Source organism: Ictalurus furcatus, chromosome 14 (genome assembly GCF_023375685.1).
Source record: "Ictalurus furcatus strain D&B chromosome 14, Billie_1.0, whole genome shotgun sequence".
In the NCBI taxonomy this organism is placed as follows: domain Eukaryota; kingdom Metazoa; phylum Chordata; class Actinopteri; order Siluriformes; family Ictaluridae; genus Ictalurus; species Ictalurus furcatus.
Window position 1 is genome coordinate 17,259,533 of NC_071268.1, and position 13,920 is coordinate 17,273,452.

At 38.3% G+C, this 13,920-nt stretch overlaps 1 protein-coding gene across 2 annotated transcripts; it reads left to right on the plus strand.

Annotated features, from left to right (window-relative positions):
• The first annotated feature begins 581 nt into the window (after positions 1-581).
• Positions 582-13,920, plus strand: LOC128618151 (circadian-associated transcriptional repressor). Of its 2 annotated transcripts, none has more exons than XM_053641611.1 (6): positions 582-790; positions 3,104-3,551; positions 4,088-4,163; positions 6,900-6,978; positions 8,991-9,120; positions 12,317-13,920. In XM_053641611.1, the coding sequence occupies exons 2-6, from the start codon at positions 3,111-3,113 to the stop codon at positions 12,731-12,733; spliced, it is 1,143 nt and encodes a 380-aa protein (XP_053497586.1). In that variant the 5' UTR covers positions 582-790; positions 3,104-3,110; the 3' UTR covers positions 12,734-13,920. The 2 variants fall into 2 exon arrangements, with proteins under 2 accessions (XP_053497586.1, XP_053497585.1); XM_053641610.1 differs by lacking the exon at positions 582-790 and adding an exon at positions 802-1,802.

A 13,920-nucleotide genomic window follows, 5' to 3' on the forward strand; every position in this document is an offset into this window, starting at 1 on the left:
TTCATTCCATCACTTCTAAAATCATTAACGTTAATTCGTTCGTTTACGAGAAGAGTCGCATGTGCACTTAACGACTTACAGGGAGGAGGAAGGGCGTGGCCAAAACCACCACGTGTGAAATCTATCTTGACGTGGTTCTGTATGTAAATATTTGCGGTCAGTATGCAATAGGGTGTCTATTTGTGGTTTGGAAATGAACAAACAATACGGATCAGAATGTAATTCCAGTGTGTCCTAGGACACAATGTGCTGTTATTTACGAGCATTAATGACATTTATAAACCTTCTATTTTGTTGTGGAGGTCGTTGAATGGACGGATTATACTCTATTTGAATACGGCGATCGGATAGCCGCTCTCTCATAGAGGCCATTCGTATCAGCCTCACTAATCTAATGAGGCTTAAATAAGTTTGCCACTGGGAGCAAACACAGAGCCGCCGAGTTGACAGTCCGTGCGGCTGTTGCTGGAGTGAAACCGATCCGCGTGTCCACGTGCTTTCTGCATTTCCATCTAATTTGCATATGCAAACTCGGCTCGCCTATCGCCCACGGTCGCCTCTATACACGACTCTCATTGGTCAGCCCGGGATGCGGAGACGCGAATGGGAGAGCCCGGTGTGTTTGTGCCCGCCCACGCAGACACGTTGCCTGGTGAGCAGTTACACGGGCCGCACAGTTGCAGCTCCGCATCACGGAAAAGCACGAAGCTCGGCGACGCGCTGCCCACTGTGTCCTGGACTTACCTCTGAAACAAAGGAAAGCGCACCATTCCCTTATATCCTGAAAAAGGTACGAGCGCCTTCATAGTAATTAACCGAGTCTGCCTTGACATTTTTATTGTCCCTTTGGTTTTACCGCATGAATTTACACAATGCTTTATGTAAAGAGATGTAAAGAGAGTTTAGAGGAGTTGCCTCCAGATATGCAGTGAAACTGATTGTTGTTCACATATGAAGTGTGTTCGTAGCTTAAACACAACCCATTCTGATTACTATATAGTCCAAAACATGGCGCCTTTCTTTCTCTTTTTCTTTCTGAAACATCGATTATGAGCGCATATTTATTTATTTATTCTGGGGTTATAAGAAAGGCGGAACTATAGAGATGTGAACGTTTATTCTGAACATCTTTTCTGTGTAACCTGTGATTGACTCTCAGCCTATAATAACATGCTGTCTGGGCAGTTATTTGAGTTCAGGCTGTGTTAAGGTGTTGTCTCTAGTGCCCCACCCTCTTTAATCCTACAGGTAATGAGCCATTGATGATGGATACATTTTGCGATTTTGTTTTATTTAAACACTTTTTTTTTTTTTTTTTAAATCACTTTAGACGATCTTCGACTGCTATGGCCACATCCTACATCGCATTGTATAGGCTACTAAATAGTCTATGAAACTAGTGGAGTATTATTCTGACCCAGGCTACTATTTAATACCATAGCATGCGGTTCTGGATGTAGATCTGAATGTTTATAATCTGAACTTTTCCAGTGTTTTTTTTAGACTGTGTAGAAATGTTGATGTTAGAAGGGATTTATTTGTTCTGTTCAAGGCTGGTCTTTGTATCACTTCTGGGCTGTTCTCGGCATGATGGCGCCACTTTCCTGCTTTAAAAACGTTTGAAAGCTTAACAAAATTCACAAGATGGAAATGGTGCCATTAGTCATTCGTCACCTTTCAGAGGCGCGTTTTCACCGTCGTGTCTCTGGCGCTCGGTTACATAACGTGCACTTTATTATTATTGGAGAACACGTGTTCACAGAAAGAAGAAGAAGAGAAAGTAGGCTAAACATATCCAGGTGGTAAGATACAAGTTGCACACGACCCAATTGTAATACTATAGATAAAGAGTGTTGTGCATGTTTTCTAGGTTATGTTTCCAGTTAAAATAAAATGGTTTTAGTTATAACTAGTTCTAGTGTATAAATAAACTAAAGCATATTCTCTCTCTATTTTATTCAGTGATTTTGAAGTGAAATCCTTGTGTGAATTACTATGAAAAAGCTTTTCCCTGCTGACTTTATGTTTACTCTTTGTCCTCTGCTGTATAACCAGAAATAGTAACATTTTAAAATTCCAAATCAATCCCCCAATTAATTATTATTATGACTTCTGTAACATTCTCATGAGTGAAAAGCTTGTTGCGAATGCTGAAAGGCCTCAAGCTGGAAAAAAAGTGTCGTCTTTTTCTGTCCTGGTACAAAACCAGCGTTCGTGCTCATCAGCTCCAAATGCTTTTAAAATTCTGTTCCTAATTGGGACTCTGCTACTCATATTTTATGTTGTAAATGTCAGCGGTGCAGCTCCATTAAAATGGCTGTCGTCGAGGGACTATTGTTTCCATCTCATGGTGGCTGTCATGGCTGCTGTGATCCAGTCTTACTGAATGAGCAGTTGAGGCTCTTCGTGTATGTTTTCAGCCACCTGGTTAGTCAAGGGGTCTTCATCCATGAAGGTTTCATAATGAGGAGAAAATACTTGCCAGTTGTTTTTTCCTGCATAAATGCAGAAATCATCTATCCATAAGAAATTATTAATACATCCAAAATTGGTTGTACATATTCCTACATGTAGATTGAAGATAGTTCTTGTTAGATTAGTACACCGCCTTAAGTACACAATGTATAGTCAGACTACCAGGGAAGAATCAGTCACAGACAGCATGTTTAATTATTTAAAAGAATGGACTACATGGTGGATATTTCTGTGGTTGGGAAGTAGCTGTCAGTCTTCTATATGGACACTATTTATCCGCAGTGTGGAGACTCGGGTGTTGGGACTGGATGACTAATTTGTCTGTGCCTTACAGTGTTGGCACCTTACACACATGCTTAGTCTGGCATCTTTCACTGTAAAGGCTTGCTTGGCTATTAATCTCTCTCTCTCTGATTGTGTCTGATAATTGACTGTATTTAAAACAATAAAAAGAAGGAAAAAAATATATATATCATATAAAATATTTTATTTATATATGGGAAGGAGAATGGTAAAGACTGTAATAAATAATGTTTTGTTCTCAATGTTCTGCCTGTACATGCCCAAATAAAGGATTTTTCATTGTATTTATGTTGGACTTACAGTAACTCTCTTCCCTTCGCCACAGGCCAGTAATGAAGCGGCCGAGGATGTCGGCATCAGATTCAGACTGTTCCATCGACTGGCTGGCCAGTGATGATGATCAGGACAATGACAGTGAGCTGGAGACTGAATGTGATCGAGAGCAGGACACATTGCCCACTACGCCTGCAGCTCAGAACAGCTGTGGCCCTCAAACCTGCAGGAAAAGCAGTGACACCTCAGTGAAGGATAGGGAGGACAGGAGCTGCAGGAGCAGTCCCCCCTCCAGCCCAAGCAGCTCTTTCAGCCCTGGAGTCAGGGAGCCTTCACCATCGGGACAGGAAGACATGTCTGGCCACAGCTGCATCTCAGGAAGCCCTAAAGGCAAAAGCAGACAGGCGCAAAAGAGAGCACGGTGCCTGCCAGTGCCGGAGCAAAAAGAAAAGCAGCTCACAGCCAGCCCAACCGAGAAGGACAAGCTGTTTGCGTGCAAGGTAAAGCATGTTGTCTTTCAGGCATGTTCAGCGTAAGTGAAGTGGCAGTTTTACAGAGAAGGGCCTGTATCACCCACATGATCTAGATTCACACACAAGCAGTACAAATGTTAGAAATAAGCATAGTGGAACTATTTCTAAGAAAACTTTCTTCCTTCTATCTAGTTTTGTGACTCAACAGGTCTTGTTTCATTTATAGGGCTACCATAAAACACCAGTACAGGTGTACAGTGCTATGTTGAAAGATCAATAATTCACATTGCTCTGCCTTTGTTGTTGACTGCATGCATGTGCAGGGTCGGAAATATGAGGTCTATGAGTGCTATATGAATTTAATATTTAATCATAAACTGTTTTTTTTAAATAAAATTTTGAATAAAAAAAATTAGATACAAGTTGCACACTGAAAATACATTCTTTTCAGAAACAAAACTATTTTGAAAACATCCTCAGGACACTTTCAGCTGTACAGTTATTCTCTCAGATAATGACTAGAGTTAGAAAAGAGATGTTGAATGATGGTTTTTGTTCCACAGTGTGTGGAGTTGCAGTGCTATATTCACCCACTCTCCTCGATCCTGAATGGCCTCCGTTCTGGAAGATACAGAGAACGTGAGTAGCAGTTTCTCTAAAAATTCTTCTTAGATTGTTTACATTGTTCTCTAGCAAGGGTTTTCAGCTGCAGTCCTGGGCTTGCACAACCCTACACAGGGCTTTCCCTACTTCTCCTTACTACAGTCTCACCCGACTCCATGCCACCCTATTAGAGGTCTCCATCACCAAATAACTAACTCACCTCTGGTTCATTTAATTTCTCACCTGTAGCCCCTACTTCCATATTAACCTATAGCCTTTACACCCTGGTTTCCTTTAGCTGATTGTGAAGTCTTTCCTTCCCTTGGATAGCATTACCGAGTCTTATTTTTCTGGATGTGCGTGGTTTGTGCCTTGGATTGTTTTCTTGTCTTTGCCTTTTTGCCTAGCCTGTTGTATTTTTCTGACCTTTTCAATACAAGATATAGTCAATGAATTGGGAAAAATGTTTGTGAGCTTCTTAGGATCTCATTTATATAAATTATTCAGTTGTTTTTTATGATTGTCATTCGAGGGCCTCTTTTTGTGAAATCAGTCTGAAAGTGCACACTCACTCACTTATTCATTAAATACTATATAGACTGTTCTGTACAGAGCTCTGTATACAGTAGGGCAGCTGGAAGGCTGACAGTGGGCTGAATTAAAAGACTTACAAATTCACGAACACATCAAATATGTGTTACATAAATGTATAAAGAAGTGGACCGTCAACAAAAATCTTATGTTGACACAAGATGTCATAAAACAGTTTTACAAAGGTTTCTAACTGAAACCATGAAAATACTGGTAAATGTGTTTTTATGTAATAAATGTGCATATTAATTATATTATCCAGCTAACATTTTTAGGTTAGCAGAAAGTTTTCTGACTGACAATTCTAGGAGCCTTTTGGTTCTAAGAACATTCAATTTGTCATGTTTTCTGGGTGTCCTGAAAATATTTTACATAGTTTATAAATGCTCCTACAATTGATGACCACAATTTTAGTTGTCAAAACATTAGCAGTAATCTTTCCATAACTTCCCAATAAACCTTTCTGTTAAATGGGTAGCAACTGTCTGTCAGGGTTTAGTGGTTGTTAAACGCTGTTATTGCTTGCATTTATATGCAAGGTTAGTCCACTGTTTCATGTAAAGTGATTTTTATGGATTGTGGTTTTTGTAAACAGTCCAAAATGACACTTGGAATAGTGCAGTATATGGTGAGTAGGGGATAAATTCATACACAGCTCCTTACTGCCCAGTCATATCTAGAAGACTGGCGTTTGAGACCGTTCCACTCATAAATAATTATTTATTATTGTTTTATGTGTTGGTAGTAAGGAAGATGCCAAATTCTTCAGAGAAATTCAGTTCTTTAGGAACCTTTTTTAAGCTGATTTGTGGATTTTATTGAAAGTATGACCATTTGATTGATCAGTGAATTTATTTCTTCAGTACAACAGACTTGGGCACATTTCCTAGGCATGACCTTTATTATTGAGATCACTTCGATTGCTGCGATTACTGTTCTCAAAACTCTTTATTTTTATGGCTTGTCTTAATGTAATTGGCCAATTTTATGTAATAAAACATAGCGTTCTGGAAATTCCTAAATAAATTCACATGATAAAGGTGCATTTGAAGATTTCAGATGTACAGATGAGTGACAAGTTAAAGGAAAAACCGACAAAAGTGTTTTAGTAAGGTGTGTAGCCTTACTAAGCTGCAATTCTCATTGGCATATATTCTGTAAGTTTCTAGAACTATACTGGAGTGATGGACACTGTTCTGTCAAAAGATATCGATTACTATTTTGATTGTGGCGATGAAGAACTGTGTATCATTCAGTGAGCCCTCGTGCAATCTGCTGAAAGACAGGATTTCGCTGCGTTTTTTTTTTTTTTGGTGATTGTTGTGGTCAAAAATGCTTCATTTTCTGCGGCTTTTTTGTCTTCAAAATTTGTGATTCAACTTGCATAGTTTTTTGTGCATTTTCCCAGAAAACTACTTGAATTGATGAAATTGCAATTGCACAAAATCGTTTTGCATGGTTTTTCACAGTGATTTGTTACAGTTTGTTGGTAAATGAGACCTTTTAGCTGTACATGTGTACAAAGCTGTATTTTGGCTGAATGTGCATTGTGATGTCACATAACACGTTCTGGTCCAAATCTGCAGTAATTTTGAAAAATCGCAAGCTCCTCCAAATATTGCTTGATTTTTGTGTTTAATTTGTGATCTGCAAACTGCAAAATCCTTTGTTTACTCCCATGAACATAAAATGGCCACCGTTCTTTCTTTTAATTCGTCACATGTCTGTTTGTAATGGTCTTTCTAAGGCTCACTAGGTGGAACAAAACACTTACTTGCAGTGTGTGTGTTTGCATATTAGCTGTGAAATTACATTGGACTGGGTTAGGGTTAGGAGTGGTGAAACATAAACGAGTCAGACACACACACCACCACATGGGATTAAGCCCAATAGATGCTGAATGTTACATTTTGTTGGCTAGCTTTTAGCTCAGCATGGTTTGGTGGGCATGTAGGCAGGCTGTGAGCCAGACGAGCATTCACGAGCAGTCGTACTGGGATCTCCGTCAAAGCCAGAGCTCCGCGTGACCCCAGACTTCCTGGCCACAGAGACAGAGAGTCTGCCCTCCCACTCACTTTATAATAACCCATCTGCTGTACAGGCACAGCCCAGCCTGTCAGAGACAAGGCTCTAAAACTGAGTGTTAAAAACAAAAAACAAAATAGTGGTTTCCTTTCACAGGGCTCAGCACTTTCCAGGAGAGTGTAGCCATGGATCGGATCCAGAGAATAATGGGGGTCCTTCAGAATCCTTGTATGGGGTAAGAGCTTTCCTCCTTGTCTTACATCCATCCATATATTAATTGATGGGTTTTCACCTATCTGTGTCAAAAGTGTCTATATATTTAGGGATATAACAAAATATGAATATATTATTTGGATTGAACAGATAATGTGTGTTAAACAAACACGCATACGAATAGCAAGTTCTCTATTTTATTATTATTTTTAAACGTTTACCAGAATGCTTGAGACTAGATCCCATGGGAGTATAGTAACAAAAATGTGATGTAGCTGAGAAACTGTCCAAGTTTAGGAGTTGAATAAAGTTATGTTCTGCAAATTATTATTTGTCGATATATTTTGTGAGTGACTTCATTTTACATCATTAGAAAAAAAAAGTATAGACCATGCCCACTTCTATTTTAAAGTTTGTTTGTTTATCTATTTGTTTGTTTGCTTGCCCTGCACTTCCATTCTTGTGGATTCCCACAAACAATTGTTTATCAACAAGTCTGAATGCTGTGAAGAGTAAGTCACATGATTTTTAGTTATTACTCTGGAACTAGGAGGTTCCTGTTGGTGTTGTCGGTGTGTCCCAGCAGGCTTTGTTGTGTGCTGGAGTCTAAAAGTGATACTGAATCAGGGAGAGCTGTGACACAGGCTGTATGGCCACAACAGGAGAACCATTCAGCCCTGTTAGGCCGGTCACTACGAGGTCTGTTCTGGAAATACCCTTACATCCAATCGATTAGCTGTCTTGTGGCGAGACCATGTAATGTTCTACAATGTAGCTGTTGGGAGGTGGAAAGTCTTTTGTTGCTTTATATGACATCCCAGTGTGAGTCAGAGCGGGCAATGGACACATCATTCTCAATTCTGAAAACAGTATTTGGCATAAAGCCTCTCTCTTTTCTTTGCTACATTGTGCTGAACTGTAAAAAGTCTATTCTTCTTGAATTGCATTTTAGTTTTTGGAATATCTTGAATGACAATGTAGCGTGGGTTAAATCCAGTTATATTGCAGTGATCCAGATCACATGAAAAATTCTGATGAACTCGAATAAGAGAGGGGGATGTGGTTGGATTTAATAGATTCTTACACAAAGAAAGTACAAAGATGAGGTAAGGTAATGTATAAGCGTAAACCCACCCTGACCCTAACATTGACCTTTTGTAACTTTTTTCCCCCTACTAATACAGATTTCACTTGAATTGATAAGAATTTGCAAGCTCCAGACCACGTTGCATGCAACCAACCCAATACATTGTTGGGACACTGCTGTCACTTGAAATGAATAGCCGGTGACTTTAAAGCACAGAACCCCTTGTTCTGTAGATCAGGGCATTGAGCCAACATGGCCCCAGCTGACCCAGCAGCTGCTAGAGAGAGAGACTAAACGGAAGAGAGGCCACCTCCCTGTGGGCACACGCAGCATGGGGTGGCAAAGAGAAGCCGTTGTGAGCCCCTCCCTTGGGTTGAACAATTTTGCCAGCTGGCACGCACTCAGAGCAAGGCCTCAATGCTGGCAAGACGATCAAATTAACTTTCCTGGCAAGGGTCGTATTGGATAATGCATCATGTAAATTTAATAGGGCTAGGACCGGTAGAATCTGGTCCTGTGATATACATTAATCTACCTTAAACATCTGCTGAATCCTGTTAGAAGTCAATGAACAGCAGCTTGTGTGTGGGTGGATATTGAAGTCTGTGTCACTTTTCCTCAGGGCAACTGTTCATCTTTGTATGCAGCGTGACTGCCAGTGTGTTGCTGTAGGCTTACACGCCTATTTTTAGAGGCGAGAGAAACGTTGTGCTCCGTGCCACGTGTAAGCATAAACATGTGCGAGCTGTATTTGTGGCAAGACGTTTTTTCATCCAGTGCTACCAGTTAAGTTCAGCAAGAGAAACCAGAGTTTCACACTCACTGAGATCAGATAGCGTGTCTGTGTTGAATTAGATCATGCCTGTGGTCAGAACCCATGCCACATTCTTAATTCCAGTTATATGTGGGTCATCCTTGCTAAATTGAATTCATCCTGTGTCATGCAGTGAACGATATATTGACATCATCCTGAAAATGGAGGAAATGTTGAAGACCTGGTTCCCTAACATAAAACCCAGCCACCAAACCACCACTGTGGAGCTGACACAAGAGACCACCCTGTTGAAAAAACCCAAGGTAATGTGTTTTGCTATTGCTATTCTTGCGTGTACTGCATGTTTTGATACTGAACTCTTGGCAGAACATGCATATGTGGATTAATGTGTTAGATTAGGAGGGTGCCATGTGTAAAATGTGTGCATTTAGTGATTTAAGAGAGTGGGTGACGCACCAATGCCCAATTGAAACCAAAGGTAATTTCATTCCAACATTCTTTACCAAAACAGGCTTGTCATGAACATGGCTAAGATAGACCGAGCACAGCCAGAAAAACACATTATTCTTTAATCATTGTCCTAGAGAAGAACAGGTCAGGCAGGTAGGGATTAAAACGTGTTCCTACAATTGTAAGGTACTACATGTATTTCTCATGTTCCCTAAGAAGAATGGTAATTTGGATGAAAAAAGGGTCTCAGTGAACAGCTGCACTCTACCCATAGACCTTACTTTTAAAAGGTGTAAAATATACACCTTTTTAAATGTAAGGTTTTTATGTATTGGACCCGTTTGAATGTTTTTTTTTTGTTTGTTTGTTTGTTTTTTTTAATTGTGTATTGGACCCGTTTTAAAATTTAAGTAATAATTTGAGCAGCTCTTTTAAATTAATCCCAGCTAAACTGTGCTATTGTCGACTAACACTACTAGATTATGTATCAATGTTGTGCTTCAGCCTTCCAAAGGCAAATTCAGTTGAACTAGTTTAACGTTCAAGGCTAATGGAATACAAAGGCACTGTGTCATGGTTCAAACCCTGGTCTCCTGATCGCAAGGAAATCACTTTACTACTACACTACTCAAGAACTAATACTTTTCATTTTCCATCAAAAATGAAAAAGGGAATTGTTGGCTTAGGTATACGTATTGTCCACTCTTTTTTTTTTTTAATGAGTATTTTTTGTTTTGTAGGCTCAAAGTTGTGTGTATTGGTTTGCTAGCTGCTTTCTAAAAAGATAATTGCTGAATTTTCAGTATAAATCAGTTGGTGCGTTTGTGTCAGCAGGTATGATGGGGAATAAAATACTATTACTAATACTAATCGCAGGGTTGGCGGTTCGATTCCCAAAGTGTCCTTGGGCAAGACACTGAACCCAATGGCAGGCTAGTGCCTTACATGGCAACTCTGCTGTCATTGGTGTGTGAGTCTGTGTGTGAATGGATGAATGAGACACAATGTAAAGCTGCTAAGGTTAAAAGGTGCTATATAAGTGCAGACCATTTACCATAGGAGAGGTTTTATTTATTTTATTATTATATTTGTTTGTTTGTTTTGGTCTTGTGCCACTAAATATTTTGGTTGACTTGACTCTGAGTGGATGCTACATTGTGCATTCAAATAGGATTTAAAAATGCATTTAGATAAATCCAGATTTCATTTTCATGAAAAAAATAAAAACTTTAATTTTGTTAAACTGTCTAATTTAAATAAATGTAACAAACCATAATTTTTATGAAGAATTTATGGTTTGTTTACCAACCATCCGTATCTATTATAAACATTTTCTAGAGCGTATACACATTTCCTGGAGTCACTTCTAATTCTCGCTATTAGATTCTCATCCTTATAAATAGTTGAGTATCAAATTTATATCTTGAAGCTATGTCTAACTTCATTTATAACACAGCTTGTTTTTACCAAGAACATCCTTCATTTACTTTCTAATATTAAATACATCGATTTAAATGCTGGGGCAATGAGTTTTAAATTAGCACAGCTTTTGTAATATTCCAGGGCCTGACTGGGCACAGAGTTTATGAAATACTATCTGTAGAAAAGACTCCAGTCTCCTGTAATTCTTCAGAAAGAAATACAAGGTGGGGACCATAAACATACAATAGTGTGCCTCTAATGCAGGTGTATGCTCATACATCCTCATCTATTGTATATCCTTATGTCTTCTTTGTCCCTGGGGTGTAAATATGAGGTTGCATGCATATAAAATGCCTTTGTAATGTACAGAGTGTCCCAAAGGTCTCCATGCAGAGAGGAAATTAACACTTTCTAGCAAAAACTAACTTTATTTGCAAAACATACTCTACATGATCACAATTTTTTTGTAAACACACACAGTTATCTGTCCTGCTCATGATGAATTTGAGTGAACACATCTGGTTTTTGCATGTCCTTCCCGATCCAGCCATAAGAATGATTTCAATACGTTCTTTTGTCAAAGTCATTCTTAAATGGAAATATATAGATATGATATAAAAGTATGAAAATTTTGGAAGACATTTTGCTAAAAAATTTTTAATTTCCCCTGTGTATGGAGACTTTTGGGACACCCCGTATTGCTATTGGAAAAATCAAAGAACGTGCTACACAAAAGAGGCAGGTGGTTCTTGACCTGCACAAATCACATAATGGATATTAAAATACATAAGCAGATATAATCGCAGTTTTATTAATAAGCACACCGTGAACCATAACAAAGTTTCTGAAACAGCTGGATATTTGCCAGGAATTCTCTCCTGGCATCATTATTAATTATTATGGTGCAGATAATTTTGGAACAATCTTGGAAAAATTACACTGCTTGCAAATTCTGTGTTTGTACAGAATTTATATATATATATATATATATATATATATATATATATATATATATATATATATATATATATATATATAATATATTTTTTTATTATATTATTATTTATAATTATATATATATAAATAATATATTATTTATATATTATATATATATATATATATTTTTTTATTATATTATTATTTATAATTATATATATATAAATAATATATTATTTATATATTATATATATATATAATTTTTATATATATAAATAATATATTATTTATATATATATATTATTTATATATAAATAATATATTATTTATATATATAATTTATATATATATATAATTTATTATATTATTATTTATAATTATATATATATAAAAATATAATTTTTATATATATATATATTATTTATATATATATTATTTATATATATATATATATATATATATATATAATTTATTATATTATTATTTATAATTTTATATATATATATATATTATTTATATATTATTTTTATATATATATATATATATATATATATATATATATTTTTTTTTTTCATTTTTACTCATATTCATTAAGGGTAGCAATAATTCCAGAGCACAGTGTATATATTTGAAATAGAGAAGTAAAATCCCCCTTTGTCGCCCCCTTCTTTCTCTGTATCTCTGTTACAGTTGTCCTCGGCTCCAGCCACCATTTCTGCCGGTCTCTTCAACTCTGGGACTGCTGGAGCTTCTCCTGTGGCTGCTAAGGCCATGCGAGTCAGTGACCTCATCCTTTCAGCATCTTACTCTGCCACCAATCTGAAATGGCTCCACACATCTCCTATCTGCTCGCCCACTGCTGAGCAGGGCCAGCGCACAGTCCGGAACTTGCTAACAGCACACAGGGACGAGGATGTGACACAGGACAACTCTGTTTCCTCCACAATCGACACCCCTGAACTGAACATGGACTATGTGCCAAGTCAGCCACCTCCAGGAAAGATCAGTGCCCCATGCCTGGAGAGACTACTGAAATCCACAGAGAGCATCATCAACCACAAAGCCTCCAGGGGGACGAGCAGTATGGGCACTGGCACCTTGTCCTAGTCCACAGAGACTGTGCTTTGGGTAATCGGAGCCTAAACAGCAGGCACTCCTATTATCTCATGCCAGTGCACTCGAGCGCACCCCAGCGCAAACCCCCTGCTCCATTTCAGCCTTCAGGGGAGACACAGAGCATAGCTATGGCCAAACCTAGCACCTAGATGGACAGATACACATGCATCAGCGGGTCACTGGTCTGGCAGTGCGTCCTCATCTAATTTGGGTTTGTCAGCTTTGAATCCTCTCGGGTGTATTACAGTTTGTCTCCCAGATCTGCCTGGTGAGACAGAGGACTGGTGGCTTGATGTGTGGAGGCAGCATATTGGTATCTGTGAATAAAGGAAACCATTACTTCAGAAGGGGATGGGAAAAGCAGGAGTAATGCATTTCTAGGGAACACTTCAGATATTCCAATGTGTTGGTGATCTCCATTGTAGTTGTAGATAAAAGATGTTGGATGAATGTGAATTTTGCTTCTTTTTTTTTCTTTTCATCCGCTCCACTGGAGTCGGTTAATGTGACTGTTACTTCATAGGTATAAACCTTAAGCTTAGATTTTGGTACAACGGTTCTACCTCAATCTGACACCATGTCAATGGTTGTGTATGGAACGAATAAGAACTAACGTTCACTGATGTAGAATCAGAAAGAGGGAGCCTGCTAAGATCAAGGTGAGCCAGATTTGCCTGTAGTGCCGGGGTCTTGGGAATGAGCTTTTTTTTTCTCTGCAAGGAGAAGCTCCACAGGCCTGACTGGTGCCAATGTATAGAATGTGAACTGCAAATTTCTTTTTTTGTGTGTGTGCTTGTGTTCTTTCTTTCAATGAGGGTCTCGAAGTTTGAGGGCATCCAGTGCCTGTTTAATTTGATGTCAAGCTGTGCCTGTACACTGGTTTTGAAGTGAATGAGAACCACCTGGATACCTGCAACCTCTGAAGGATGGACTAGAATGAATCAGACAGGAACCTTCATAACTCCTGGCATCAGATACTTAGCTTAAAAGTTTGCATACTCTGTGGTCAAGTGGGATGATGACGTTTCTGTTTGCTGCAGAGTAGATAATAGACTGAGAGATAGGTATTCAAAGTTTGTGTAAAAATTTGAAGCTGTTAATCTACCCTTGCAAAGTGGCCTTTATAGTGTGATTATTTTATACTTTAAAAATAAATGTGGTTATATTTGTTTGGCGTA

What these genes read in the sequence shown, in the direction of transcription:
- LOC128618151 (XM_053641610.1), top strand. Translation starts at nt 1,645, where the DNA reads ATGGAAATGGTGCCATTAGTCATTCGTCACCTTTCAGAGGCGCGTTTT. An exon ending in ACAAGCTGTTTGCGTGCAAG is followed by an intron (nt 3,552 to 4,087) that starts GTAAAGCATGTT and finishes TTTGTTCCACAG; the next exon opens with TGTGTGGAGTTGCAGTGCTA. An exon ending in CTTCAGAATCCTTGTATGGG is followed by an intron (nt 6,979 to 8,990) that starts GTAAGAGCTTTC and finishes TGTGTCATGCAG; the next exon opens with TGAACGATATATTGACATCA.